At 63.8% G+C, this 27,865-nt stretch overlaps 1 protein-coding gene across 2 annotated transcripts in view; it reads left to right on the top strand.

The window, feature by feature from the left end:
- SLC12A5 (solute carrier family 12 member 5) overlaps window positions 1-27,147 on the top strand; it is a 34,263-nt gene extending 7,116 nt beyond the window's left edge. The window contains exons 2-27 of one of the 2 annotated variants that reach the window (XM_055813514.1): window positions 7,490-7,584; window positions 7,825-7,956; window positions 8,162-8,308; window positions 8,934-8,988; window positions 10,009-10,139; window positions 10,338-10,579; window positions 10,657-10,868; window positions 13,222-13,389; window positions 14,382-14,480; window positions 14,665-14,722; window positions 15,480-15,654; window positions 16,549-16,667; window positions 17,010-17,108; window positions 17,212-17,331; window positions 17,507-17,611; window positions 17,697-17,865; window positions 18,851-19,046; window positions 19,131-19,300; window positions 19,380-19,511; window positions 19,749-19,856; window positions 20,029-20,151; window positions 20,232-20,419; window positions 20,753-20,767; window positions 21,359-21,492; window positions 21,997-22,107; window positions 22,247-27,147. In XM_055813514.1, the coding sequence (XP_055669489.1) occupies window positions 7,490-7,584; window positions 7,825-7,956; window positions 8,162-8,308; window positions 8,934-8,988; window positions 10,009-10,139; window positions 10,338-10,579; window positions 10,657-10,868; window positions 13,222-13,389; window positions 14,382-14,480; window positions 14,665-14,722; window positions 15,480-15,654; window positions 16,549-16,667; window positions 17,010-17,108; window positions 17,212-17,331; window positions 17,507-17,611; window positions 17,697-17,865; window positions 18,851-19,046; window positions 19,131-19,300; window positions 19,380-19,511; window positions 19,749-19,856; window positions 20,029-20,151; window positions 20,232-20,419; window positions 20,753-20,767; window positions 21,359-21,492; window positions 21,997-22,088 (3,284 nt within the window). In that variant the 3' untranslated portion in view covers window positions 22,089-22,107; window positions 22,247-27,147. Of the gene's footprint in view, window positions 1-56; window positions 345-7,489; window positions 7,585-7,824; window positions 7,957-8,161; window positions 8,309-8,933; window positions 8,989-10,008; window positions 10,140-10,337; window positions 10,580-10,656; window positions 10,869-13,221; window positions 13,390-14,381; window positions 14,481-14,664; window positions 14,723-15,479; window positions 15,655-16,548; window positions 16,668-17,009; window positions 17,109-17,211; window positions 17,332-17,506; window positions 17,612-17,696; window positions 17,866-18,850; window positions 19,047-19,130; window positions 19,301-19,379; window positions 19,512-19,748; window positions 19,857-20,028; window positions 20,152-20,231; window positions 20,420-20,752; window positions 20,768-21,358; window positions 21,493-21,996 lie in introns of those variants that run through there. The other variant, XM_055813516.1, reaches the window with a different exon arrangement.
- Window positions 27,148-27,865: the final 718 nt, after the last annotated feature.

Here is a 27,865-nt window from a genome sequence, read left to right as displayed (position 1 = left end):
CTCAGCCGGGAGGCGGCGTGCGCTCCGCTCCGCGCCCTCCCCCGCCTCGCCCCTGCCTGCCGCTGCTCCCCTCCCTCCCCACAGCGGCGGGGGCAATGCCTCCTGCATACGTGATGAAGTGAGCGGCCGGGCTGGGCTCCGCCGGCAGCAGCGAGCCGTGAGCCCGGGCGCCTCCGCACTGCAGCCCCCTCCCAGCGGCGGCAGCGGGGGGCGGCGCGGGGACGCGGCTGGCTGCGGAGCGCGGCGCTCGTAGCTCCCGGGCAGCAGCGTGCGGCCGCGGGCAGCCGGCGCCATGCTGAACAACCTGGCCGACTGCGAGGACGGCGACGGCGGCGCCAGCCAAGGTGAGGGACCGGGGCGGCCGCCCCTGCCGGGCTGGGGGCTGGGGCTCGGCGCCGAGCGGGTGGCAGAGGCCGGCGGCGCGGAGCCGGGCGAGGGGGGGCGGGGGGCGGCGAAGCTGGGAGTGCCGCGGCCGCCGGACTCCGCCGCGGGGCAGGCGGCCGGCAGCGGCAGCGGCACCGGCCGCGACGCGGCTCTTGGTCCGCGGCCCCGCAGGGCTGCGGCGGGCGGTGCGGGGCTGCTCCCGCTGCCGGTGCCTCCGCGCAGCACCGGCCCCGCTCCCGCCGCTGCGGCAGCCCCGGCAAACGGCGGCGCGGCTGGAGCAGCGGCCGCGGCGGGGCTGAGCTGTGCCCGGCGCTGGCCGGGGAGCCTTCTCCCGGGTGGGGGCTGCGGGCTGCGCTCCGGGCGATCCCGCCGGGCGCTGCCATCTCCCGGACAGCCCCCGGCGGCCGCTGCACCGGCCCGCTCCCGCCCGCTTGGGACCCCGGCAGGGGTCCCCGCGCCCGGCTGCCGCCCCCCCCACCCCGGCTACCTCCTCCCAATCCCTCCCTGCCCTCTCCCCTCTCCGGCAGCCACCCACCCGATCCCGCCCTACCGCCTCCCACATCGCCGCTGCCGCCCCCCTCTTCCTCCCTCCTGCCGCCCCCCATCTCCGGCTGCCTCCCCCCCATCCCTCCCTACCGCCTCTCCCATCCCCGCTGCCGCCCCCCCATCCCCGGCAGCCGCCCTCCCCATTCCTCCCGCTGCCGCCCCCCCGCATCTGCCGTCCCCCGGGGCCGCTGCCGTCGCCACTGTCCGCGGTGCTGAAGCGGCCGCCCGGGCCCTGCGCCGGGGCTGGGCTCCGCCCGGGGCCGCGGGGCTCTGCAGCGCCGTGCCGAGCCGAGCCGGTCCGCTCAGTCCCGCTCGTGCCGTGCCCGGCCAGTCCGGTCCAAGCTGGGCCATTCCCTGCCAACCTGTGCCACACCGGGCATGCTGCAGCCCCGGCGCAGTGCAGGCGGGCAGGGCCGCTGCGAGCTGCGGGCGCGGGGCCGGGGCTGCAGCCCCGCGGGCAGTGGGGCCCCCAGGCCCTGGCAGCAGCCGTGTGACTGTTGGTGCTTTGGCCTGAGCTCTCCCTGCGCACCCACCAAAGCCAAGCTGCCATAGAGGGTCCTCGGGCCCCTGCGGGGCCGTGTCCATCCCCAGGCGCCCAGGCAGTGGGGCCGGTGCAGCACCCTGTCCTGCAGGTGTTTCCATCAGGCACAGGGATAGGTGTAATGGGAAATGCAGTAATGTCCCCGAGGGGATCTGCAGTGCCTCTCTGACTGCCCCCAGCACCCCGCCAGGTCCCCTTGTGGGGTCTGGTGAAAGCCCCAGCCAGGAGAAGACAGACAGCTCTGGCAGTTGCTGCAGAAGTCTCTGGCTGCCTGCAGCGAGGCTTTGGGCACAGCCGTGACGAGGCTTTTGGTGTTTGCCCTGCTCTGCCGACCTGAGCCTGTTTATTTGCTTGTTTATTCACGGCTCCGCTCAAGGTCAGGTCTGGCAAGAGTCTTCTGGGGGCACCTTGCTGGGCTGGGGGGGAGGCGTGCTGTCCCCCAGCCGTGCCCTTCCTTGGGCTCTCGTCCTCCCCTTGCCCTCTGCAACACTAGGATCTATCCTACTCACTGCGTTTCCATCACAGCAGTGCCAGTGCTGTGGCGGCAGGCATTTCTGCCTTGCTGGAGACTGGCAGGATTATTGGACATGGTGCCACTACAGATGGACTGGGCAGACTGTCCCTGGAGCTGGGCCTGACGAGATGGTGCCCTGTGGGCTGGCAGGCATGGGGCTGCAAGTGGCGAGGGCTCTGAGGGGCTTGGGAGAGCAAGGGAGTGTCAGCAGAGAGGGACACAGCAGAGGCCCCTGCACCCATGCTGCGGCGGGCTGCTGCGGGGGGCTGGGATTGCCCCTGGTGTCAAGGGTCACACAACTCCCTGCATGGGGTCTCTGTGGGAACTGTGGATGACCCAAGGGGGTGGCAGAGCTTTTGCGTGCCAGTACCACCCCCCACCCCCCATGCATCTGGGCTGCTCCAGCACTGGCCAGCCGGTGACTTGCTGAGCCAGTGGTGCTGCTGAAGCCCTGGGTTCCACTTAGGCCATTTCTGTTGGAAAGGCTCAGCAGCATCCCCGCTCAGATCCCTGTGCTGGACAGCCTGCAAGAGCCTCATGACAAGGGCTGGAAGGGCTCCAGCCCCGGCAGCCCAGTGAGGACTGGGCCGGTGGCAGACCCTCTGGGGAGGTAGTTGAGAGTGGGGGAGCAGGCAGGGCTGCTGCCTTCAGTGTCCAGGCTGGCAGCTTTTACTGCTCTGTTTGGGGTGTGGAAATGTCATGCACAGCCCTGCTGCAGGCTGCCGTGCCGGCACTTCATCCTGGAGGCCCCAGGTTGCCCAAGGAGGGGAGACTTAGGGCTGGTAGCTTTGCTGGAGCCTGCATCCACGGCCATTTCCAAGGCAGGGCTTGGGCTGTCGGAGAATCTGGGAAGCTGTTTAAACGCAGCCAGCCAAAGCGCCTGTGCTGGAAATCCTGCGCCTGCAGGGCCGGCTGATCAAAGGGAGGATAATCCTGGGTTTAGGAAGGAAGAGGATAGGTTTGAAGTAGCAGTTGGTCCAATTTGGGTCAGGCAGTGAAAGAATCCAGCCCAAAAGTCCACTCGGTGTGCTTGCTGGCTGGAGGGGCAAAGCACAGCCCCAGAGTGGGGGTAATGTCCCACCCCCCACCCCAGCACCGCGCTGTAGCCGGGAGCCGTCACTGCTGTGCATGCTGCCAGCACAAGCCAGCGCTGCTCCAGCCACTGGTGGTCTCTGCCTCAACGGGGGCCATGGCAGCTCTGTGGCCTCTCTGAGGGTTACCCTGCCAGGGGCAGCTAGCAGATACCCTTGCTCAGGGGAGAAGGAAGCCTGGGTGGGAGCAGAGATGCCAGCCACCATAAGGGCCCCTTGGCCATCACTATGTATCTTAGGCACACCCAGGCCAGCAGCCCAGGGTAGTGGATGTGCAGCCAAGTCCCCTTGATGGCCGGACTTGACAGAACAGCATCATGGCCTCCCGAGCCACCAGCTCCTGCAAAGCAGCAGCAGCTGGGGACATGAGCCAGTGCCATGTGCTCACCGGGCTGCTGGGGTCACCCTGGGGTGCCCCTTGCTGCTGGCTGTGGGCAGAGCCCCGGGGAGTGGGAGGAGGTTGCTTGCCAGCTGGTGCCGTTAAACACTGGCAAAAGACAAGGTGCCCTGTGCACCTCCAGGTGAGCCTCGGGGCGCCTGTGGGTGCCATGAGCAGCTGCCGCAGTGCTGCCGCCCCTGGGGCTGGTGGCACTGGTGCAGGGGGGCGGTGTAGGAGGGGTGAGTGCCCAGGCCCTCACAGAGGATCCCTGAGCTGTCAGCACCCCAGTGACAGCCCCCGGCAGGCCACGGGGCATTACAGGAGCACAAACAGAGGTGCAGGGGGAGTGGGGGGGCTGGGGCTGCACCTGCAACATCCCCATTCACCTGCTGCACCTCCTGGCTGGTGCTGCAGCCCCAGCACCTGATGTCCCTGGCCAGGGCTCACCGTGCATGGCAGCACGAGGCAGCCAGCCCTCATAGGGTGCTGTGGAGGGGACAGGCTGGCCGTGGCCGTGGTCGTGGCCTGGCAGGAGCAGGCAGCAGCCTCGGCAGCCGTTCTGGTTATTAGCCTGTAGGGGTTGGCTGTTTGGGCTCCCCCAACCAGTGCTCCATGCCCTGTGCCACCTAAAGTGAGTAGGGAGGATTTGGAATGAGGGACATGACACTTCCCAACCCAATTTAGGGCTGAGTAAAAAGCCATTAGGAGATCAAACTGTGGCTGGTGGTGCAGCCTGAGTGCTGCCCTGTGGGATGGGCAAGCTCCCGGGGGTGCAGGGATGGTGCTTCAGCTCCGGGGGCCCTGGGCTGCCCGGGTGCACAGTGGGGTCGGCTTTGGGATGCCCTGGGAAGGTGGGGTCGGCAGTAACCCCTGCTGTGAGCAGGACTGCACGGTGCCCACAGTAGGGCTGTGGGTTCCTGCCAGCAATCCCGCCGCGAGCCCTTCCAGCTGCCGCAGCAAATTAAAAGGCCGATTCAAGTTGAGTGATCCCTGGGGAGGGGGGCGGCTGAGCGGCAGGATCGAAGCCTGGCATGGCTCGGCTCTGCTCACACTGCCTCTCCCATGCTGGGGCTGCTCAGCCTCAGCACTGCCCAGCCCCATCCTGCACTCCTGCCCTGGTGCCACTGGTCCTTGGGCTGCGCTGGGGAAGCGGGGCACAGGCAGGCCCAGCAGGCGTTGGAGGGACCTGGTACTGTCCCACATGTCCCCGTGCTGGGAGGTGTCACCCCCTTGATGCCAGCAGCAGGGACTGTCCATGGTGGTGGCAGGTGGGGGACAGGGTGGGCCCTGGCTAGGACGGGCTGTGGTGCTCCTGCCTGCCTCTGCCTGCACAGACCACAAATCCTGTGGCAGCTGCTGGGGAGAGGCAGCACCAGCCCCTCTGCGGCAAAATGGTCTCCAGCAGGAGCAGGGAGCGTGTTGTCACCTGTGCCCCTGTGCCCCTGTCATTAACTCCTTCCAGCCTGCAGGGCCAGGGGCAGGCAGGGTCCCCCTGAGCTGTGCCCCGGGGACGCCGGAGCTGTGCTGCATGCGTGTCCCTATGTCCCCACCTCCCGCCAGCCTGGGGCCTCTTCGGGTGCTGGTCCTCATGGCACCACCACCAGGTGACGGGCTTCTGTGCCCCAGCCTGGCTCTGGCAGCCCGAGTGGTGCCAGCATGGGGCCACAGCCCCCGTGGTGCTGGAGAGGGTTGGTGTCATGGGCTGAGGGTTGGAGGGACTGTGAGTTTTGGTGCTGTCATGGTGCTGGCGGGTCGCGGCGTGGGCACCTCAGGGTGCTGCTGGTGTCGTTGTGCGGAGCCAGGCAGTGCCAGTGCTGTGGGGTCGGGGCAGGCTGGGCCTGGGGGTCCGGCTGTGGTGTCCGGGCGGGTGCCATAGGCCGGGGTGCGGGTGCCATGCGGGGCCAGCGTCCGGCCACCTGCGTCGTTACATAAGAGCGGGAGCTGAGGCGGCTGTGGCTCGCCGTTGCCATGGAAACCAGCACGGTGATGTCGTCGGCCGTGTACCAGGCGGCGAGGCGAGGCCCCCGTGGGCTCTGCTCTCGCGGCGGAGTCCCTGGGCCTCGCTGGGCTGCGAGTATGTTCCCCCTGCCCGGCTGCCCCTGATCCCGTGCCCCTGAGGGGCCATCTGGCGCCACTCAGTCCCAGGGGGGAGGTGGGCTCCAGGCACCCCTGCTCCTTCACCCTTGTGTCCCTCTGCCGGGGATGGCCCCTGCTGTTGGTCTGGAGGGTGTCCCCATTGGCATGGTAGATGCCACATCTGTGTGGTCCCTGGAGCCAGCGTGGGTGGGTGGGTGCCATGCTGAGCAGGTGGGTGCCAGCCCATGCCAATTACCTAATGAGCACTGGGTGCAGCACTTTAGGCCAAATCTGGAGCAAGGAGCACATTGGGTCCATGCTGAGAACCCTGTGTGCACCCTTTGGTGGGGGGCAGCGGACAGGAGGCATGCCGGTGGTGTGGCACACGGCACCAGGTGCGCGTCCAAGGGGGCTCCGGGGCGAGGCTGGCTGTACCCATGTCCCAGTGCTGCCGCCATGGGCATTCCTGCACAGAAGTCTGTGGGCTCTGCCCCACAGTTCGGCTGTGCTGTCAGGAATACTGCTGCCCCGTGCCAGAGGAGCCCAGGGACCAACAGCAGGTGGGGGGCCAGTTCACGGGTCAGTGCCACCTGTGGTGCTCGGGGCTTCACCTCCCAGTCAGCCAGGAGTGCCGTGTCTGCTGGTGAAACTGCAGATGGTGAATCACCACTGCACGCCGGCTCCCAGGATCCCAAATATGAGTCAACTGGCAGGGCTGGCGGTCTTCAAAAGACCTGGTTGCTCTACATGATCGCGGGGTCTGTCCTGAGGCTGCCGCGGTGCATGGGTGGCTGTACCGGCCCGGCTTGTGGGTGGCTCCCGTGCCATCTCTGTGCCCCTGGCTGCTCCCAGGCTCCGTGCTCAAGGCTGGTGGAGGGGACAGCCCTGGGCCTGGGTCTGTAACCCTGCCCATGCAGGCAGCCTGCCCAGTGGTGCTCGATTGCCCTGGCTGTGCAGCCATGGTGGGGATGGGTATGTGGCAGGGCGCCCCTCTGCTCCCACCCAGGACCAGGGATCAGGCCTGGCTGCCAGGGTTTCCCTGTGCCATGGGGGCCATCATCCGCTGAGCTGCTGTGCGCAGCACCATGTCCTTTGGCTCCCTGGCCCTGCGTGGCCCCTGCTCCCCTCCCCTCTGGGCCTCCACTCAGGGCTGTGCTGCTCCAGCAGCACTGTCCTCGCTGCTGCTCCATTTCCAGCCTGATTTATTTCTGCTGCTCTGCAGCTCGGCTGTTTTGCTTGCTATTAAGCCGACTCTGGGTTTCTTCTGCACGAGGTCATTAATGCAGTGAGCAGCCGTGGCCCTGTCCCAGCAGCTCTGCAGGTTCTGTGCTGCTGTGGGCAGCTCCACTGCCTCAGGCAGAGCAGCAGCACCTGCCCTCTGTCCCGGCACTGCCGGATGCCTCCCCACTTTGCAGCACAGCTGGCGAGGCCGTGGCCCCCAGTCCTGTGGTGCATGGTGGTGAGCAGAAGCAGACATCTGGCTGCTCGCCCCACTCCCAGGCACCATGCCGTGACTGTCCCCCTCCACAGATCCTGCCCCTGCAGACGCAATGCTGTGGGCAGACCCAGCGTGCTCACCCGTGGGCACCCCATGCCATGAATTATTGCTGCCAGCCATCCCGCTGGGAGTGTTCCCCCTGGATCCACACCGCTCACCTCACTGCGTGGATGCACTCCAGCGGGTCTGCGAGCTGGCCCGGATGGGCAGGGCAGTGCACGGCTCCTGGGGATGAGTGGCCCCTGCCCGTGCATGGCGTGGGAGGTGATGCTGGCAGCTGGGATGCATGGGCTGCCATCGCCTGTCCTGGGATCAGGTGTGAGCATGGTGCCCACAGCCCTGGCAGCCATGGGAGCTGGGATGTGGCTGCGGCCCCTCACAGCGGCAGCCCAGGGGGGTGGATGCTTTCCCAGCACAGGCTGGGGCGGGGGCTGCCTGGCTGACCCTGTGGTGTCTGCAGGTGATGGCAATCCCAAGGAGAGCAGCCCCTTCATCAACAGCACAGACCTGGAGAAGGGCAAGGAGTATGATGGCAAGAACATGGCCCTCTTTGAGGTAGGAAGTGCAGGCGGAGGGGCAGGGGGTCCCTGGGAAGGAGGCCAAGCTGGGCAGCTGTCCCACAGCACCCTGACCCATGCCCTGGGCACTGGGACATGCCGGAGCTCCAGGCCAGGGTCCCCCAGCTGCACCCAGTGGGACGGGCAGTGGGGTGGCATCTGGGAAAGGCCCCGGGTCCTGGGGCTGGCTGGGTTCCAGAGGGACTGTCCTCACAGCTTGGGGCTCTGCTCTGTGCAGGAGGAGATGGACACCAGCCCAATGGTCTCATCCCTGCTGAGCGGGCTGGCCAACTACACCAACCTGCCACAGGGCAGCCGGGAGCATGAGGAGGCTGAGAACAATGATGGGGGCAAGAAGAAGCCAGTGCAGGTGAGGAACGCAGGAGGGATGCAGCCTCTTCTCCTGGCTGTACAGTGCCAGGCCACGGGCTGCCCCAGGGACAGCTGGGTCCCTTAGCCCTGCTGGGGGGTGGTCCCACCCAGGGTCCCTGGCTGTGTTGCAGGAGGAGCGGGACCCCTTCGCTCCTCCGCCAGCCAGGCCCGTGAGCCCTGATGGTTGCCCCCTCCCTTGGCAGGCCCCACGGATGGGCACCTTCATGGGCGTCTACCTGCCCTGCCTCCAGAACATATTTGGGGTCATTCTCTTCCTGCGCCTCACCTGGGTGGTGGGCATCGCCGGCATCATGGAGTCTTTCTGCATGGTCTTCCTCTGCTGCTCCTGCGTGAGTGATGGAGCTGACCAGGTCCCTGCTGGCCTCACCCAGGGTCTGGGTGTAACCAGCTGAGCTGGCCAGGCTGTGGAGAGGTGCACTACCTGCTAGCCCACCCTGCCCCTGCCCCTGCCCTTGCCGCTGCCCCTACCCCTCCCCTGCTTACAGCAAGGAGAAGCCTTCAGCTTCCCAAAGGAGTCGGCAACAGAACACTGCTCAAATGGTGCCCCAGATTGTAGCTGCCATGTGGGGGGAATGTGGCAGGGGTCCCCCCTGCTCTGACCGTGCGCACCATGCCGCATCGAGACGGGTCACCAAGACAGTGACCCCAGGGCAGAGGCTGGGAGCACTGAACACAGGCAGCCTGGGGATGCCCTGCCCCTCATGGCACTGCTAGTCCCTCCAAGGGGCTCAGCCCCCCACTGCACTGCTGGCCATTAGTGCTGCCTGCCCATCCATCCATCCGTCCATCTGCCTCTCCCCACAGACAGCCCAGCCCTGGGGCACATCTCGGCATGGCCCCAGGGACCCCCATGTCCTGCTGTGGCCCCAGCTCTCCCTTCCCACTCTCCTGTCCCTCTGCCCCAGTGAAGAGGGAGCTCTGCTGGGTGCTGATACTCTCTGTTCCTTCCTGCAGACAATGCTGACGGCCATTTCCATGAGTGCAATTGCCACCAACGGTGTGGTGCCAGGTAGAGCTGAGCCTGTGTCCATGTGTGTGCTGGGGTGAGGGGAGTTGGCTCCCTGCTGGGTTGGGCATCTGTCTTGCGCCCCAGGAGGGGCGAGCAGAGCTTGGCAAAGGGCTTTTCCCAGAGAGCATCCCTCCAGGCCATCCTGAGCTGCACTGGTGAGCGCTGGGGCTGCCCTGTGCCGCACACGGGAAGGTGGACATGGCTGCCAGCCTCTCCCCAGCCTTCCGCCACCAGCCCGTGTGGGTTCCCCACGGCCTGGGGGAGCACAGAGCCTGAGCCACCACCCGTCCCCAGAGCCGTGAGGTGCAGATGGTGGTGAGAGCCGCCAGCCACGGCTCCTCCCTCTGCCAGACTGGTGAGGCTGCCGGGGAGCTGGGAGCCATGCCGGCAGGAGGATGGGGAGCTGGGTGTGCTGGGTGCCGCCGGCTGGGCAGGGGGGCAGCCTCTCCCCCGGCCTCCCTGAGCCACACCAGGTGCCAGGATGCTGCCGTGGGCAGGCTCTGCCCCCGGGGAAGCACCAGCGGGGTCTGGCTGGTGGGTGCCCCTGGGCTGCCTGCCCCAGAGCTTATCCAGCCCCACAGAGCCCCAGGGAGCCGGGAGTGGGTGAGCTGTGCCGGCCCAGCTGGCCTGCCAGGCTGAGCGCAGCACTGACAGCCCCAGCACGGGCTGTAATTAAAGCTATTTATCGTCCTGCTGCCACGGTGGGACCATCGATCCCAGCAGCCTGGCTCCAAGGGCTCCTCTGGGAGGACAGAGCAGGGCATGGCCTGTGTCCCTGGGGATCCAGCGCCTGAGGGGACACGTGTCCCCATGGCTGTCACACCTGGCTGCTGGGCTCCTGGGGAACGTCTCTGCCAGCACAGTTGCTCCCGCTGCTCTGGGGCCCTGGGGACTGTGTCCTGCTCTGTGCTGGAGCAGGGACCAGGGCTGCCCTGGCCCCATCCTGCCCTCCGGGATGCCTGGCAGGACCGGGGGTGCTGTGGGGGTCTGGCTGGGATCCACCTTTGCTCTCTCTGGCAGCGGGTGGCTCCTACTACATGATCTCACGCTCCCTGGGACCGGAGTTTGGTGGTGCTGTGGGGCTCTGCTTCTACCTGGGCACCACCTTTGCCGGCGCCATGTACATCTTGGGCACCATCGAAATCCTGCTGGTAGGTGCCTGGTCCTTCCCCCTGTGTGGTGCCGAGGACTCAGGTCCTGGCAGGGCAATATGCTCTCACCTGCCTGTGCTGCCCACTTCTCATGGCCCATCAGGAGGCTGTGGCTTTGCAGTGGGGCCGAGGGACCCTTCCCCAGGGTCCCCTCCACTGGGCCATTAGCTAGGCAGTGACACCATGACTCTCTCCCAGGCCTACATCTTCCCAGCCATGGCCATCTTCAAGGCAGAAGATGCCAGTGGGGAGGCAGCTGCAATGCTCAACAACATGCGTGTGTATGGCACCTGCGTGCTGACCTGCATGGCCACTGTGGTGTTTGTGGGGGTCAAGTACGTCAACAAATTTGCCCTGGTCTTCCTGGGCTGTGTCATCCTCTCCATCCTTGCCATCTATGCTGGTGTCATCAAGTCAGCCTTTGACCCACCAAGCTTCCCGTGAGTATGGCATCCCACTGGGCTGCGGCGGGGCTGGGGTGTGCAGGTGCATGACTGACTGCCTGCCCCCCTGCCAGGATCTGCCTCCTGGGCAACAGGACCCTCTCGCGCCATGGCTTTGACCTCTGCACCAAGATGGTGGTGGAGGGGAACGAGACAGTGGGCTCCAAGCTCTGGGAGCTCTTCTGCACCTCCCGCTTCCTCAACGCCACCTGTGATGAGTACTTCACCATGAACAATGTGACTGAGATCGAGGGCATCCCTGGTGCTGCCAGCGGCCTCATCCAAGGTGGGCACAGCACAGGAACAGAGGCATGGGAATGGAGGCATGGGGATGGAGGAGAGGGGACAGAGGCAGGGGAAGGGAGGCACGGAGATGGGAGACACGGGGATGGAGAAACAGGAACAGAGGTGTAGGGATGTGGGTGCAGGGATGGAGGCACAAGACAAGCCCCAGGGAGCCATGGTGGGGCAGTGGACATGCCTGCTGGGCAGGGCTGGTGGAGGGGCTGGTGCTGTGGAGGGCTGTCAGGTGCGCAGCTGGCCCCTTGGGCATGCCGGGCAGGTGGGCAGTGCTGGCTCCAGGTGAGGGGGTGCACAGGTGGTCTCTTCCGTGGGCTGCTCTGCCCCTCGGCCGCAGCGAGCCATGCTCACGTTGTGCTGGGCAGCAGGATGGACTCTTGCACCATGTGACCAAGCTGGGTGCTATGGCCACTGGTATGTGGTCTGTGCCAGCAAGACCACAGCAGGATGGCTCTGAAGGATGCCCAAAGGTTGGGGAGGAATAAATTCTCCTGCTTCCTCTTGGCCTTTGGAAAGGCTGGTATTGATCTGAGGTTTCATGAGGAGTGATTGCCCCTCGGGAGCAGTTTGCTGCTGTGGCCGCAGCTGTGCTGGGAGAGTGGCCAGGGCCGCAGAACAACTCATGAATTTGCTGGGAGGAGCCACTTTTGACCTGTTTTTCCAGAGCTTCTGGTACATTTGCCAGGTGCTCACACAGTGGGTGGCAGAGGCTCAGTGCCATGGTCAGAGGGTGTGTGTCAGAGGGCTCCGCAGGGCCGTGCCGGCAGGACCTGCTTTGGGCACCCCTGTGCCAGGGTGGGTGTCGGGGCTGCGCAGTGCAGCACCCCATTGGGCTTCCCTGCCCGCGGAGCTGCAAGCAGGACCAGACCTTTCCCGGTGCAGCAGCCGCGCTGGGCGCTTCGGCGCGCCAGGGTGGGTGTCAGGGTGGTGGATGTACTGGCTGTGCTAACGTGCCCAGTGCACGCAATGAGCGTGCGGTGGCTCTGTCTGTGGTGGGTCCCACGGAGCAGGCCAGGGACTGGGCTGCCTGGGCACAGCTAGCGCTTGCCGTGGGACAGCCCCAGCTGCGTCGCCACTGGGTGCCAAGGCTGAGACTGCGCCAGGGTGCCTGCGAGGCCACCCCAGCCTGTCCCTGCTGCGATGACTGTGTGGACCCAAGTTTGGGAGCTCGGGCTTTGCTAAGCATGTGGCACTTGGGGCTGTGGCTGCTGTGCTGTGCTGTGACAATGTGGTGGAGCGTGTTTGCTGGGTGTTTGGGAGGCTTATGATGACATCCCATGCTGAGGTCTCATGGAGCAGATATCGCGTCCCTGGCTGCTTGATACAGCCTGGTCCTGCTGGTAACTGTCCTGCCAGCAAGGGGACATAGACTCTCTGCCCACCCCAGCTAGTCCTTGTCACAACAGCAGACAGCAAACGTTCCTACAGCTGAGACGTGTGGAGCAGAGCCAGGACCTGCTCTGGGGTGGCTGGTGGCAAGGGTGACCAGGCTGGCAACATCTCGAGATGGGGTGTCGTTGCATGGCCCCCAGCAGAGGTGGTCAGGGCTTGCTGTGCCCCAGATGCTGGGTCTCCCTGTGGGGAGAAATGTGCCTTTCTGGGAGAATAAGCTGGGCAGGGCCGTGTCAGTGGGGGCTGCCAGCCCCATCTATCACATGAGAGTGGTCCGGGTAACTCATGAGGCTGGGGAGGGGTGCTCAGCACCAGGTGCTGAGGGCTGGTCCCTGTGGGGCCCCTTTGGACCCACTCAGCAGCCCATTTGCAATGCTGTGCCAAGGGCTGTTGGCTTCTCCCTGCCGTGCCCAGGCACTGGCTGCTCTCTGCTGCTCCACTTTCTCACCGCAGTCTGCGGCCAAGGCAGCACGTGGAGGGACACTAAGCCTGTTACATCAGCCCTGTGCTCGTAATCCCATCAAAAACATTATCAAGTTACTCTGACACGATCCACTTTCCTTAAACCTGTGTTGATCAGCATTAATTACGTTACCCTCTTAATTATTTGCTGCTGCAATCCCACATCAGCTGCTCCAGTGTCTTGCAGGAGTGATGCCAGTGCCAAGACGGACCTGCTGTGGTTGCCGACCTGCGCTGCTGGGCCTGTGCCCCAGGCCGGGTGTTTCTGCCCGTCTGTGATGGGCTGGGGGTGCCCCATCCCTCACCAGCTGGATGCCAGCAGCCCTGGCAGCTCAGTCAGGCCGGAGCTGGGAGGAGGCAGTGCTGGATGCCCCCATGCTCTGTCCCTTTGGGCTGTGGTGTGCGAGGGTGCCGTGCTGGGTGTGGGCAGCTCTCCGGCACCTCCTCACGCCGGCTGCGCTGCCTGCCCTCCTGTCTCCTTGCAGAGAACCTCTGGAGCTCATACCTGACCAAGGGCGTGATCGTGGAGAAGCGGGGGCTGCCCTCCGTGAGCCCCCCCGACACTCCGGTGGACATGGACCAGCCCTACGTCTTCAGTGACATGACCTCCTACTTCACCCTGCTCGTCGGCATCTACTTCCCCTCGGTCACAGGTGGGAGCCGCCAGCGCCGCGCTCGCGTGCCGCAGGGCACCGGCTGGCACACGTGCTGCCGGGTGCTGCAGTGTTCCCCCATGTGCACTGCCCCGGTGCTGGGTGTGGCAGCGGGGGGTGGGGGGGATCGCAGCCTGCACCTCCCACGCAGCCACCCACGCTCCAGATCTGACGGTGCTGCTCGGTGCTGCATTGACGTCCTGCAGCTCTGGTATTTATAGCTCCCTGGGGGTGGAGGAGCCCCCCCAGCCCCAGTCCTGCTGTGGACGTGCCGTGGGGTGCAGCTGCCTGGTCCTGCCTGCAGCTCTGCTGGTGCCAGAGGTGGTGGGATCACCGGTGGGGTCTGGCACTGTGGGGGTCCCAGCAGCCAGACAGGCCCTGTGGTGCTGCTGGGCACACGGTCCCTTGCCACCCTCCTGCCCAGTGCCCACTTACCGGCAGGTCCTGGTTTTTGCGTGGTGCGTGTCCCCTCAGTGGTGGCTGAGCTACAGGTGGCCCCATCCTGGTGGTGAGGTCCTGCCCTACCAGACACGGTGGGACAGCCACACTTGCTGCTGCCACAGCAGGAGCGCGGGTTGTCCCTTGGGCTGTGCTGTACCTGCTGGCACCAGCTCTGTCCCAGCCTGGCCTCCTGCCTTCCTAGAGCAGCGCTGGCCTGGACCCTGTCCCTGTCCCTGCTGCAGTCACTATCCCTGCTTTAGCTAATTAAGTGCTAATGAGACAAGTCACTTAAGAGTGTTTTGAGCCTAATCCTTGAGTGGCATCAGACTGCGGCTGGGGAAGAAGTACTGGGGGGAGTGGGCTGGGAGCCCAGAACCATGGCAGCACCAGCTCTGCTGCCAGCTTTGTGCCTGCTCCCTGTCCTGGCACACCACTGAGCTGGTGCCCTGCCATGCCCGGGACTTGTGCGGTGCCTGGCATGAGCCGTCCTGCCCGCTGGGACGGGTGAGGGCTGCAGCTCTGCCCACCGTGGCGCCATCCCCTTTCCCCAGGCATCATGGCTGGCTCCAACCGCTCCGGAGACCTGCGGGACGCCCAGAAGTCCATCCCCACAGGCACCATCCTGGCCATCGCCACCACCTCTGCAGTTTGTATCCTTCAGGGCTCGCCTGAGCCTGGGCTGTGTGGGGCTGAGGGCAGGTAGGTTCACTGTGTGGGCCAAACCCGCTCAGGTGCCCCACCAGGCTGGGATGGGGGTCACGGTGCCCTGCTGGTGGGGGGCAGGCAAGCAAACGGGACACTGCATCCTCCTGGCTCTCCTTAACTGCCTGGCAGATATCAGCTCTGTTGTCCTCTTTGGGGCATGCATCGAGGGGGTTGTCCTGCGTGACAAGTGAGTGTCTTGGCACCATGTGGGGCAGGCATGGGGGGAGCCCAGCAGCCCCCCAGGAACAGGCTGGGGCAGTAGGCAGCCCCTGCGGGAGGTGGGGTGTGTGTGCGGGGGGCTGTAGCTGGGACACACTGGGCAGACAGGGTGGCACTGGAGAGTCTCCTGGGGTGAGAACACCGGGGTGGGGGGCTTCTGGAGGGGCCTGAGTTTGTAACAGGCACTGAGGGCTTGTGTGTGCTCTGAATCCCCCTCCATGTTTTGCTGCACATCCGCAGCCCTTCCTCCTGCTCCAGAGCTGCAGGCAGTGCGCTTGTTTGTCAACAGGCAGGGCTGCCTGTGCTGCCTTCGTATCTGGGGCAGCCCAGCTCACTGCACGCGGCAGGTGACACTTCTGGGTCGCCAGCACCAACATAAACGGGATCCAACTGCACGCAGCCTGAATCGGCCTCCTCCTGGCACAGGGGACGAGGAGCCCCTGTCCCACACCTCTCCCTCATCCCTGCCCGCAGTCACAGGTGGGGGATGGGGACAGACCCCCAGCTAACCTGAGACCCTGCCCTTTGCTCGCCCTCCGCAGCTGGTGGGAGCCATCAGCAGCCAGGGCAGGGCCCTTCCCTGGTCCTGTCCTGTCCTGTCCCTGCCATGGCAGTGTCCCTCAGTGGCCAACCTGCCCTGGGGAGCGGGGTTGTGCTGCCGCAGCGCTGGTGCTCTTGGGGGTCAGCCATGGGACAGAGCTGCAGGTGCTGCTGCTGCCCCACAGGTTTGGTGAAGCCGTCAACGGGAATCTGGTAGTTGGCACCCTGGCGTGGCCGTCCCCGTGGGTCATTGTCATCGGCTCCTTCTTCTCCACGTGTGGGGCTGGGCTGCAGAGCCTCACCGGAGCCCCTCGTCTCCTGCAAGCCATCTCCAGGGATGGGATCGTGCCCTTCCTCAGGGTAGGTGTCCCCGAGCCCCGCACCGCCGGCCCCGTGCACCCACCGTGGCCATGGCTCCCACCAGCATGGGAGACTGGTGGGCACCGCCACGCCGCCTCCCCCCCGCACCGCCCCCTGCCCGAGCAGCCCGGCTGCCCCGGCCTTCTCCCGCCAGCACTGGCGCGGCAGCGGGGACCGCGGTGGGTTCGGCTGTGGTGTCAGTGGGAGGAGAGTGCCAGGAAAGGTCAGGATCCCCTCCCCCCGCTGCTGTGCCGCTTCATATTTTATCTGCTCTCTGAAGATGTGTTCTCGCAACCTCATCTCTCCAAATCCAACCCGACAGCTCCCCCCAGGGAAGAGCGGGCTAATTTTATCCTCCCTCCTTCACCCTGCCAGCCTGAGCTCTGCTTGCTCGCACCGCCCACACCCTCTAATGCGTCCAGACATGCGCCTCCGGCCCCCTCCCTCACCCCCCCACCCCCCCACCCCCCGCCCCCGTGTCCCTGCAGTCACAGGAGGAGCTGCTTTGCACTGGCAGCATGCCTGTGCTGGGCACGGGGTGCCCAACTCCATGCCGGCTGTAGCCAGGCTGAGCTGTGGCTTGTCCCTGGGTGGGGGTCCCTGCTCTGGGTGCAGGGAGTGCTGTGGGGTCTGCTGGGAGCCGGGCTGTACCTGCGACAGGAGACAGTCCCGCCAGCCCTCGGACTGCTCCCCCGGCCCGGACCCAGCCGGGATGTGCACCTGCTCGCGGCAGTGCTCACATGCCCCCGGTGCACCCGCTGCCTGCTCCCAGCCAGGGCTGGGTGCTTGGGAGGGTCTGCCCCATCACGCTGTGCCGAGGACCGTTGCCCAGGGCCACCTTGCACTGGCATTGCAAAGCCCTGACGCGCCCCTCTCCCCCATCCTTGTTCCCAGGTCTTCGGCCACGGCAAAGCCAATGGGGAGCCAACGTGGGCCCTGCTGCTCACAGCCTGCATCTGCGAGATCGGGATCCTGATTGCCTCCCTGGACGAGGTGGCTCCCATCCTCTCCATGTAGGCAGCATGCTCTGTCCATCCACACCTTTGCAAGCAGCAGACGGGCCCATGCCCCTCATCCTGGCCAGGCGGGTGGCACTTGTGGGTCTCTGCTCCTCGGGGAGCAGGATGCTCCTGCTGCCCCGGCCCCTGCCTGGGAAGAGGGGAGCCCCACAGTGAGCCCAGAGCCCCTTCTCGGCTGGAATTGGGCTCTGGTTGCTCTGCGGCCCTGGCGTCCTTGTCCCTCGGTGGGTCCCGCTCCAGCACAGGCCACTGCAGGGCTGGGAGGTGTGGCGAGGCCCGGCTGCAGCCCCTGTCTGGCCCAGCATGCCTGGCTCAGCCTCACACTCTCTCCTGCAGGTTTTTCCTCATGTGCTACATGTTTGTCAACCTGGCGTGTGCAGTGCAGACGCTGCTGCGGACACCCAACTGGCGGCCTCGCTTCCGCTACTACCACTGGTGAGCTGGGATGGGATGGGACAGGAACGGACCGGTGTCCTGCCACCCACCCCGGGCCACCACTGCGTGGGCTGGGGCGCTGACGGCGCGGTGCTCTCCACAGGACCCTGTCCTTCCTGGGCATGAGCCTCTGCCTGGCATTGATGTTCATCTGCTCCTGGTACTATGCCCTGGTCGCCATGCTGATCGCTGGCCTTATCTACAAATACATTGAGTACCGTGGGTAAGGGCAACTGTGGTGCCGCAGACCCTGGCCAGCACTGACACCTGTACGTTGGCCCCTCGGCGTGAACGGCTCAGCTCCCCTGGGCTGCTCGTCCTGGGACACTGCAGGGTGCCGGTGCAGTGCCCTGTGGCCGGAGCCATGGCCATCCCTTACGTGCTGCTGATTCCCGCAGGGCGGAGAAGGAGTGGGGTGACGGGATCCGGGGGCTGTCCCTGAGCGCGGCCCGCTATGCCCTGCTGCGGCTGGAGGAAGGTCCCCCGCACACCAAGAACTGGAGGTGAGGCCGAGCCAGGGGCCAGGGGCTGGGGGGCCTGTGTGAGTGCCTTGGGGCATGGGTGCTGACCACAGGACTATCCTTCCAGGCCACAGCTGCTGGTCCTGGTCCGTGGGGATCAGGAGCAGAACGTGGTGCACCCGCAGCTCCTGTCCTTCACATCACAGCTGAAGGCCGGCAAGGGCCTCACCATCGTGGCCTCCGTGCTGGAGGGGACCTTCCTGGACAACCACCCGCAGGCACAGAGGGCAGAGGAGGTGAGAGCTTCCTGCACCGGGACTGCTGCCCGCACTGGATCGGGCTTTGCCAGCTTGGGTGCTCACAGCTGTCCCCAGGAGCCCAGGGATGTTTCTGCCCCATGGCCAGGGCTGGTGGCCCCAGCTGGCTGGGAGAGCACTGGGGTGGCACTGGGCAGAGCCCAGACACTCCTCACTTTGCCAGTGTTCAGAGCACCATGGGGACCTCTGGACCCCAGGCCCACTCCCCAGGTGCTGGAGACATCAGCACCAGCCAAGCACTGGTCCCAGTTGTAGCCAGCTGCTGCAGGGCTTGGCATGGTCCAGCACAGCACAGCGTGGCACAGCACCCAGCCAGGGGCTGCTGTGCTGCTGGCTGAGCAGCTCCTCACTGCCCTGTAGCCCCTGCAGCTGCCACAGCCCCAACCCTCCCTGCAGACCCTTTGGCCCTGGCGGCAGGTGGGGTGGGAGACCGGAGCCTTTCCCAGCTGGAGTGAGAGCCCTCCCCACCCCCCTACACCTCTGCACCAGCCGGGTGGCACATTAATGAGATTAAGCCCTCGGAAGCAAACAGTTTCTCTCCCATGCAGACATGTTATAATTTCTCTGAGTAAATAACTCTAATTGCTGCTCTGCCACCCGTCAGAGCTCTGGCACGGGGAGACCCGCCGCTCGGCATGGCGCAGAGCTGTGCGCCAGCTCCGCTCACCACCGTGCCTCACCCCTCCCAGCCCAGAGCTGCCAGTCTGCCGTGGGGCACGGAGACCTGCACACCCTGCGGGGTCCTGCACCCCACAGCCTGCACCCCGCACTCTGCGACCTGCACCTCCACCCTGCACCCCGTGCTCTGCAGCCTGCACCCGCACCCCTGCACCCTGCGCTCTGCCACCTGTACCCTGCACCCCACCTGGCCAGGGTGCCGCTGCTGGGGCTGGTGGCTGCTGTGCCCGCGGCAGGCGCCCGTTACTGGGCACTGTGGTCTCTGACCTCTCTCTCCTGCCTCTAGTCCATCCGCCGCCTGATGGAAGCAGAGAAGGTGAAGGGCTTTTGCCAGGTGGTGATCTCCTCCAACCTGCGGGATGGCATGTCCCATCTCATCCAGTCCAGTGGGCTGGGGGGGCTGCAGCACAACACAGTGCTGGTGGGCTGGCCCCGCAGCTGGCGCCAGAAGGAGGACCACCAGACCTGGAGGAACTTCATTGGTAGGCACTGCAGGGACGGGTGCTGCCGGACTCAGGCTGGGGGGCTGCAAGCTGCTCCGGCTGACCTGACCCTTTCCTTCCCAGAGCTGGTGCGAGAGACCACAGCTGGGCACCTGGCTTTGCTGGTGGCCAAGAATGTTGCTATGTTCCCGGGCAACCAGGAGCGGTTCTCGGAGGGCCACATCGATGTCTGGTGGATTGTCCATGATGGGGGGATGCTTATGCTGCTGCCCTTCCTTCTACGGCACCACAAGGTATCTTGGGCCTCGCAGTGTGGGGCAGGGGGCCAAGGCTGTTCCCACTGAGCCGTGCCCATACCCCCCTGTCTCACAGGTCTGGCGCAAGTGCAAGATGCGTATCTTCACGGTGGCACAGATGGACGACAACAGCATCCAGATGAAGAAAGACCTGACCACATTCCTGTACCACCTGCGCATCACCGCTGAGGTGGAGGTGGTGGAGATGGTGAGTTCTGGGATGCTGTGCATGGGAGAGCCAGGCAGACCCTGCCGTGGGGGGATGCAGCACCACAGAGAGGGGACACGCAGTACCACAGGGGCTCGCAGCACCACGGGGGCATGCAGCACCATGGGGACATGCAGCACCATGGGAACACATAGGTCCACAGAGACATGCAGGGCCAGGCTGGGAGAATTGGGTGCAGCTCACCCTGCCCCATGGTTTCTCCTGTTCCCCCCACAGCATGAGAGTGACATCTCCGCCTACACCTACGAGAAGACACTGGTGATGGAGCAGCGCTCCCAGATCCTCAAGCAAATGCACCTCACCAAGAATGAGCGGGAGCGGGAGGTGAGGCCGCAGGACAGCCTGGGGTCCAGCCCCCATGGGTGGCTGTGCTGCTGACTAAGCTGCCCCACAGCTCTGTGCACTCATCCTGCTGGAGAGCCGGGGCTGCAGGCTGGGGTCTGTGCGGACAAGCCCTTTTCTGCCCCGCTCCCTTGTCTGACCCTGTCCTGCACAGATCCAGAGCATCACGGATGAGTCCCGCGGCTCCATCCGGCGCAAGAACCCAGCCAACACACGCCTGCGCCTGAGTGTCCCTGAGGAGCAGGTGGGCGACGGCGAGGAGAAGCCAGAGGAGGAGGTGAGGGGCTGCACCAGGATGGAGCCCAGGCAGATGGCCAGTCCTGGCCTCTGCCCACTGTCGCACTCTCCTCTCTGCAGGTCCAGCTCATCCACGACAAAAATGCCACCACATTCTCCAGCAGCTCCCAGTCCCCTGGTGATGAGGTGGAGACAGCCCCCGAGAAGGTGCATCTCACCTGGACCAAAGAGAAGTCTGTTGCTGAGAAGAACAAGAGCAAGAGCCCTGTCAGCCCTGAGGGCATCAAGGACTTCTTCAACATGAAGCCGTACGGCCCCATGTGCTGCCACTCCATCCCACCCGTGCCCCTCATCCCCAGCTATTCCTGCCTGCCGCGGCCAGGCGGGTGCAGGCAGAGCCCTGGCAGCACCAGCTCCATCCTTGCTCTGAGGAGGGAGTCCGGCAGCCTGGGTGCCCTGACCTCGCCCCCGTGGCGGGGCTGGGTGGGAGATGGGGTGGGATCCCCACGCAGAGCTGCGCCTGTGAGGGATGGGGTTCCTGGGCAGCATGCGCTGCAGGGACTCGGGGTGCACACCCAGTGCTCATCTCTTCTCTCTCTCTCTCTTTCTCTTCCCGACCGGCCCCATCGTGCTCCTGGCAGGGAGTGGGAGAACCTGTAAGTCTGGGTTTGGCTGGGTGCTGAGTCCCAGGGTGGGGGGAGCTGGGCTGCCACCCGTGGGGCAAGGCGCCTGGAGCCATCGGGGTTGCTCCTGTGCATAAGGGTAGCTGGCTGTGCTACAGCAGCTGCTGCCAGCACCGTGCTAGACAGCTCACCCGAGCAGCATGCGGGGGCTGCGGCTGCCAGCCCCTGCACAGACTCGGTGTGTCGCACGGTGCCCACACCACGTGCTCCCCATCTGCCCTGTTACGCTGCCAGCAGCTTCCTGCGAGCCTGGCCTCGGGCACCTGTAGTGACACTCGTGCCGTCTGCTGCTGCTCGCTCCTGCACGGCTTGGCCCCGCGCAGCTGTGGTGTGCCGCTGTGCGCAGGCACCGTACAGAGCCCTGCAGTTCACGGCTGCTGGTGCATGCTCAGACTCTCCAGCAGCCGTGCCAGACAAAGCTTCTTGCACCCCGAGGTCATGCTGCAGTCCAGCCCCGGACCCCTCTGGGGCAGAGGGCCAGCCCACCCTGTGTCCCTTGGGACCGTTGTGGGGCCAGAAGCTGGCTATTCCCGTCCCTGTGCCTACATGTGCCATCTCCCCCAGGAACCAGTCCAATGTGCGGAGGATGCACACAGCCGTGAAGCTCAATGAGGTGATTGTGAAGAAGTCCCAGGACGCCAAGCTGGTCCTGCTGAACATGCCAGGCCCTCCCCGCAACCGGAAAGGGGATGAGAACTGTATCCTTCCCACGGTGCTGCTGCCTCAGGGCTAGGGGCCAGGACTCCCCCAAAGCTGGTGGCTCTTGTGAGCAAGTGCCAAGGGGCACAGGTCTAGTGCCTGAGCCCAGGCCCTTCTATGCCTCCTGTCCCTGGCTGGGTCTGACAGCCGTTGTTGGCACCAGCCTGCCTGTCCGGCAGAGCTGACGTGTACAGGATGGGTGATGGGGCCAGACGGCATTGCATCCACACACATGAGCATGATGGCACATCATGGGGGCATGGGCAGGGATCCACAGGGCTCTGCTGTCTGTTGGGGTGGGTTCAGCCGTGGTCCCCGTCACGTGGCACCAGTGCGGGTGGACTCCCCTGGCGCCTCATCTCAGGACTGACCCCACCAGCTCCTGGCTCTGGTGTTGGGGTGTTGGTGCCGCTGGCTCAGCTCCTCAGGCATGAGGATGGGCAGGGATGCCGTGGGGCTGTCTCCGTGTTCCAGTGTGGCGTTGGTCCTTGACTGCTGTGCAGACATGGAGTTCCTAGAGGTGCTGACGGAGCACCTGGACAGAGTGCTCCTGGTGCGTGGTGGGGGCCGGGAAGTCATCACCATCTACTCCTGAAACACGGCGCGCGAGAGAGGTTTGTCTGCACGCTGAGAGCCCCGCCACCCCTTTGCACCATGCTCCTGGAGGGGAGGAGGGAAGGCCTGATGGCAGCCAGTGCGCAGAAACTTCACCTGGCTTTGGCCATACCCCTGATCTCTCCATTCGAACTCCAGCACCAGATCTTCCGGGAGCATCCAGCACCAGAGCAGCTGTTCCTCATTGCAACATCACAGCACTGCTGTCCTTGTTTATATATAAATATATACAGTTTACCGCAGACTGAGCACCAGAGACCAGCGCTGCTGCCACTGCTCGTCCCTGGCAGGGCCAGCCCTGCTGCCAGCACCAGCACTGTTGCTTGCAGCCCAGGGCCGGGCAGGAGGGTGGCTGTGCCGAGATGGGCACCCAGCCCCACCGTGCCGCTACCCCTGCGTGGAGCTTGGCTGGACGCGCCTGTGCCCTGTGGCCACCTGCAGCTCACGCCTGGCCTCCCTGCAGAGGTGCTGGGAGAAGAGAGAGGCCACCAGCACGTTTTCCTTGCCGGACGCTCCTCTCCCCACCTGCGGCAGCACCCAGGGCTGCCACTCACGGCGCTGCACCCTGGCCACCCCTCACCAGTATGGGCCTGGACAACCCCACCTCACTGCTGCCTTGGTGTCATCCGTCTCCGGAGGCCATGGGCCAAGCGTGCGGAGATGCAGAGTGATGGTTTGGAGGGGGCAGAGGGTGGGGGGCAGCTGCAGGGGGTTGGGTGCTGGAGTGCAGCAATCCCACAATGGCATGTGGGCTGAGGTGGGTGGGAGATGCTCCTTGTACCCCTCCCCACTGACTCCAGCCTCTCCTTACCCTGATGCTCTCCTGGCGCTCATGCAGCTCTGGCCTGAGGTGGGTGGGAGATGCTCCTTGTACCCCTCCCCACTGACTCCAGCCTCTCCTTACCCTGATGCTCTCCTGGCGCTCATGCAGCGGTCACAGCGTGGAGCTGCAGTGTCTGGAGCCGAGCAGAGGCCCACCATGTGCAGCATGAGCCGGAGCCGCTCTCCGGCTGCTGAAGCTGGATGGGTGCTGCTGACCCCCTGGCCGAGGCACCAGCACTTGCTCTTGGCTGGGGCACAGGGGTGTCCTAGCCTCCCCCAACTGGCTCCCCTGCCACGCTGCACTGGGGGACACCAGAGGCTCTTGGGCCCCCAGCACTGGCCAGGCCAGCCGGTCCAAGCACCTGCACGTGCATCCGGACCCGCTCCATGCCCCGCTGTGCTCCCTGCTCTCCCTGCTGCTCCCCAGGGCTTTGCTGCTAACCCAGCCCCAGGCAGTTGCAGACGCTGCCATGGGGCTGTAGGAGACTGCAGATCTGTGTGTAATTTTTAACATATGCAAAGCCTGTTTGCCTGGTCTGTCAGGGCCAGACGCCGCAGTGAGGGGTAGCTGTAGGGGTCCCACTGCCCCCTGGGCATCACAGCACTTGGCTGGCCAGGGTGGCCCAGGCACCGGCCACACAGTTGCTGCAGCCAAAGCCTGTCCCATCCCGCCGGCCCGCAGCAGGCAGCCCCCACGTGCAGGCAGCAGGGTGCACCAGGACGGTTCAAACACGTCTTACCTTTGGCAGCAGCTGCAGGGTCACCCCCACATTGTCGTTCCCCGCCCAGCATCTCTCACGCCAGAGAAACTGAGGAGCTTTTAACAAATGTGAATGGTTCCAGGAACCACGCAGGAAGCGGTGCCGAGGGCAGCCAGGGTGCCTGCCCGCACCCGCCCCCGCCCCATGTACATAGTGTACATAATACAGTACGTGTATTTTTAAAGTGATCATATTTATGTTAATAGAACCAGATGAAGTCTATATATAGAGATCTATATCTATTCTGAGAGATGCAGGGCTCTGCTAGCACCAGGCCATGGGGACAGAGAGCCGAGACAGGCTGCTCCCGCATGAAATGGGCGCCCATCCGTCGCACCAAGTGCTCTGGAGCGGTGGTGAAGGCTGCAGCCTTCCCTGGCCACCGGCATCCCCTGAGAAAGGGCCAGGTTGCAGGTTCACTCTCTTCTCAATTTAGCTTCTTAAGAGTTTTCAGGGAAAAGAAGTCACAGACTTTTCTGAACTTGTTTCATAGCAGATTTGAGCTTCCACTTGAAGTGCAGCCTGCTAAGAGTTGCCCTCTCCCAGCAGTGCTGGCTGCTTTGTGCCAGCCTGGCCTGAAGCGGCAGCGCTTTGTCCCCCCGCCAGAGCTAAGCCCCTGCGCTGAAGCACTCGCCTCCTCAGCCCCCCAGACCCCTCCCCAGTGCTGCCCCACACTGAGACAGGCGCGATGCGACCCGCAGCCTCCCGGTTGGCACAGAGGGAGCAGGTGCTGCCGCGGCATCCCCAGGAGTGGCCTGGCAGCAGCTGCCTCCTGCCTGGCACGGGCAGCCCTGGCTGGTCCCAGCACCCAGCCCCCCGCTCCTGCCCGCAGAGTGGCTGCAGCCTCAGCTCCAGCCCCCTGAGAGCAGGAACTGCTTCTGCACCAGACTCCAGTCCCCACTGCCACTGCAGAGCCCTTCTACGCCCCCAGGTCCGGGCCAAAGTTATTTGGGGCTGCTTGGATGAAAAGCAGTGGGGTTTTTTGATGTTGGGTGTGGGTTTTGTTTTGTTGTTGCTTTTTTTTCTTCTTTAATACTTGGACACGCTCCCAGACCAAAACCAAGCCCCAGCTGCACATCTGTGCCTGCTCATACCTTGCTCCTACATTTCCATCACTCCCAAAGTGCCTCCCTTCTCTCCAGCAGCAGCCGCAGCCGCAGCCACAGCCAGGCCTTCTGCCGGGGTAGCTCGGCTACCTGCATGGCTGTGTCAGTCTGTGCCGCAGACTTTGGTGTGGAAGCTAGTCCCAAGGGCATGGGGAGCTCGGCGTTTACAGGAGGTGACCTCAGGGTGAGCTGAGACCTGGTTTCAGCACAGGTGCTCCAGGCTGATGAATGGTGCAGGTGCCCAGGGCAGCACCCTCTGGTCCTGCCACTGCCTCAGCAGCTCAGGAGCTGTCGGAAGACCAGTCAGGCGCCTGCAAGTGAGAAGTTCCTTTAGGTTTGGGAAGGGCAGCCCCACGGGAACCAGGATTTGCCAGTGTCTAGTTGCTCTGCCCCTTGGAGCTGGTCCTACGCCACCACACACATGCTCACATGCTGTTTCCAGCCTCCCAGAATTATTTGAGGCACTTCTACAGCAATGGGGGAGGCATGCACAGCAACCTTGCCCACTCATGTGCTAGCACCATACTTGTTGGGCCTAGAACACTTGCCAACTGCTCTGCCTCTTCAAGAAGATGCCACTCGCTCCCTGCGGTCACCCTCTAATCACAGCTTGGCTATTGCCCTGCTGTGCCGCTCCACCTGGAGCTTTGGGTGCTTTCCTGCGGCAGCGAGCCTGGTGCCCTCCTGCCCAGCGCATGACGCAGGGCAGCACCGAGGGCATGAGTGCAGAGGCAGGTTATGTGCAGCAGCAGCAGCAGCCACCACCAGCACCTGCCTGTGCTGAGGCTGCAGGCAGCATCCACCCTGGGCAGCAACAGGGCCAAATAACTCTTCCTTCAGCCACAGGTACAGGGTAGCAGGGAATGACATTGCCTGCAGAGCAGTGGTGAGACAGCAGACCAGGGCATGCATCTCCGCTGAGAGAATTGCTTTATCGCCTCCCCAGCATCACCAATGGATCCCATTCCCCCTCAGCACCACTTCAACCTGTGATTGAAGGCTCCCCAGGGAGCAGGAACGCGAGCCCTTTCCATCACTACTGCTGATGAAAGCCATTCCCCTTCCTCATCCTCCAGCGAGGGCAGGGGCACAGCTCTAGACAGAGCCAGGGCTGCCTCAACGCCCCTGCCAGGCAAAATTTGGCTGTGGCAAGAAAGGTGCTGGTTTCTACAGCGAGTTCTTCCTCGCCGTTGGCTGGAGAGGGCCAGTTTTAGCAGACAGCACTGCATGTTAGTTTACAAACCCAGCCCTGCACGTTTGGCCTCTGTGAGTGTTCAGTTTCCCCATGGAGCACCCTTCTGCTGTTCCACCTTGGTGAAGACAAGTGTCCTCCTCTGGTAGACATGCAAGTTCCTCCTTGGCACATGCGCAGACATATTTTGGTTTTTGTTCCAGACAGGAAGGTCTTGACCCCCAAGTTTGTTTCATGGGCAGGCTGCTGCTGGGAGCAGCACTGACCAGACACAACCTGCCAGGACAGCGGGACAGCAGCAGCCCACAGCAGGCGGGGAGCCCCAGCCGCATTCGGCCAGCACACAGCACCAGGCCGGCGATGGCGTATGCTCTGCTGCTGCTGCGGGAGCACTGAGCAGCCCCATCCCTCCCAGCGGGGCAGGCGCAGGCCCCCGCACGCGGCAGCAGCAGGCAGCTCATGCTGCTGCAGCCACCATGCAGTGCAGGCAGCAAGCCCCAGGACAGCACTTACAGGAGCCACAGGCAGTGTCCAGCCCAGGTCGGTGTCGGCCCATGGCTGGACAAGAGGAAGGACTAGACACTGCACAAGAGTAAGAGTTGCACTAGAAGAGTCAAGACCCTCCTCTGTGTAGCAGGACTAAAAACTAGCAGAACGACCAAAAGGTCTAAGATTTGCTGGTTACACCACTTTCTGTGCTACATGTGCAATATATTTGTTATGAATGTTACCACAAAGTCAGTTCATTCAATAACCTTTTAATCACTGTAGCTAGGTGTTCTACGTCCATTCAAGTGACTTTTATTCGAGTGCAATATTTCAATAGACATGTAGTGACCTAGTATGCTTTGTGTTTTGGAGAATCTGTGTGCAGAGCAATGCAATTAAGTTTAAAACCTTGTAAATAAAACAGGTTGCAAACCAAAAAAAAAAAAAAAAAAAAAAAAAAGTATTAGGCTTGCATTTAATTTCGGTGTTTCAGTATCGTGCACTAGGCCGCCTCAGTACAGACCCTGTGTTCTCTGTGCAGGTATTAATGGAGGAGTGGCTCCTTGGCTGTTGAATGCTCCCTGTTAATGCTTTACTGCTTTAACTGTATTAATTTTTCTAGACTCCTGTCTGCACAAAATGCAATAAATGATTTTATTACACCCTTCATTACTTGCATGGAGAGTTTTCACTTGCTTCCAGGGCCTCCACAGCTATTTTGCACTTGGCTGCTACCATTTCCATAACAAGGAGCAAGCCCTTGGCAGGGAGCAGAGGAAGCGAAACATCAGGAGAGGAACAGCCCCCTCCCCAAGGGCCACATTTTGCATGTTTAAGCTCATGTATATTTCTCATCACCCCAGCAAAGATGCTTTACCTCTCTGTAGGGTTGTAGATATGGAGAAAGGGATCTAACAAGCAGAGACTGGAAGAGGAAAGACAGCAGACAGACATGCTTCCATCCAACGTCAGGTTGTGTAGTAATGGCAGCACGAGGTCAAGACAGGCCAGTGCTAAATGCACAGGGATGTGTAGGTCTAACTTCAGAGAGCAGCCATACAATTAACAGCAACAGCGGCAGACATCAGCTCACCGCTGGCCCAAGTGCACTCACCAGCAGCAGCCGGAGAGGCTGCCGACCCCCTGCGCCAGCCCCACCGCACACCGCTCCAGCATGCGGGTCCTGGAACGGGTGCGGGGGCTGCTCCACCCGAGATCACCCAAGTCCACTGGGTGAGAGTAAGTATCTGTGAGGTACTTCAAGTGTTATAAACTGCGAGGACTACAGTGTCCTCACAGTGGGTCTGACACCTTATCTGAAAGCAGAGAGTAACGGCAAACACAGTGGAATAATCTATTTCAGTAGTACTCAAGCTGTCAAGTGTCA

Source organism: Falco peregrinus, chromosome 9 (assembly GCF_023634155.1).
Source record: "Falco peregrinus isolate bFalPer1 chromosome 9, bFalPer1.pri, whole genome shotgun sequence".
NCBI lineage: Eukaryota > Metazoa > Chordata > Aves > Falconiformes > Falconidae > Falco > Falco peregrinus.
This window is presented reverse-complemented; position numbering and strand designations above follow the sequence as displayed.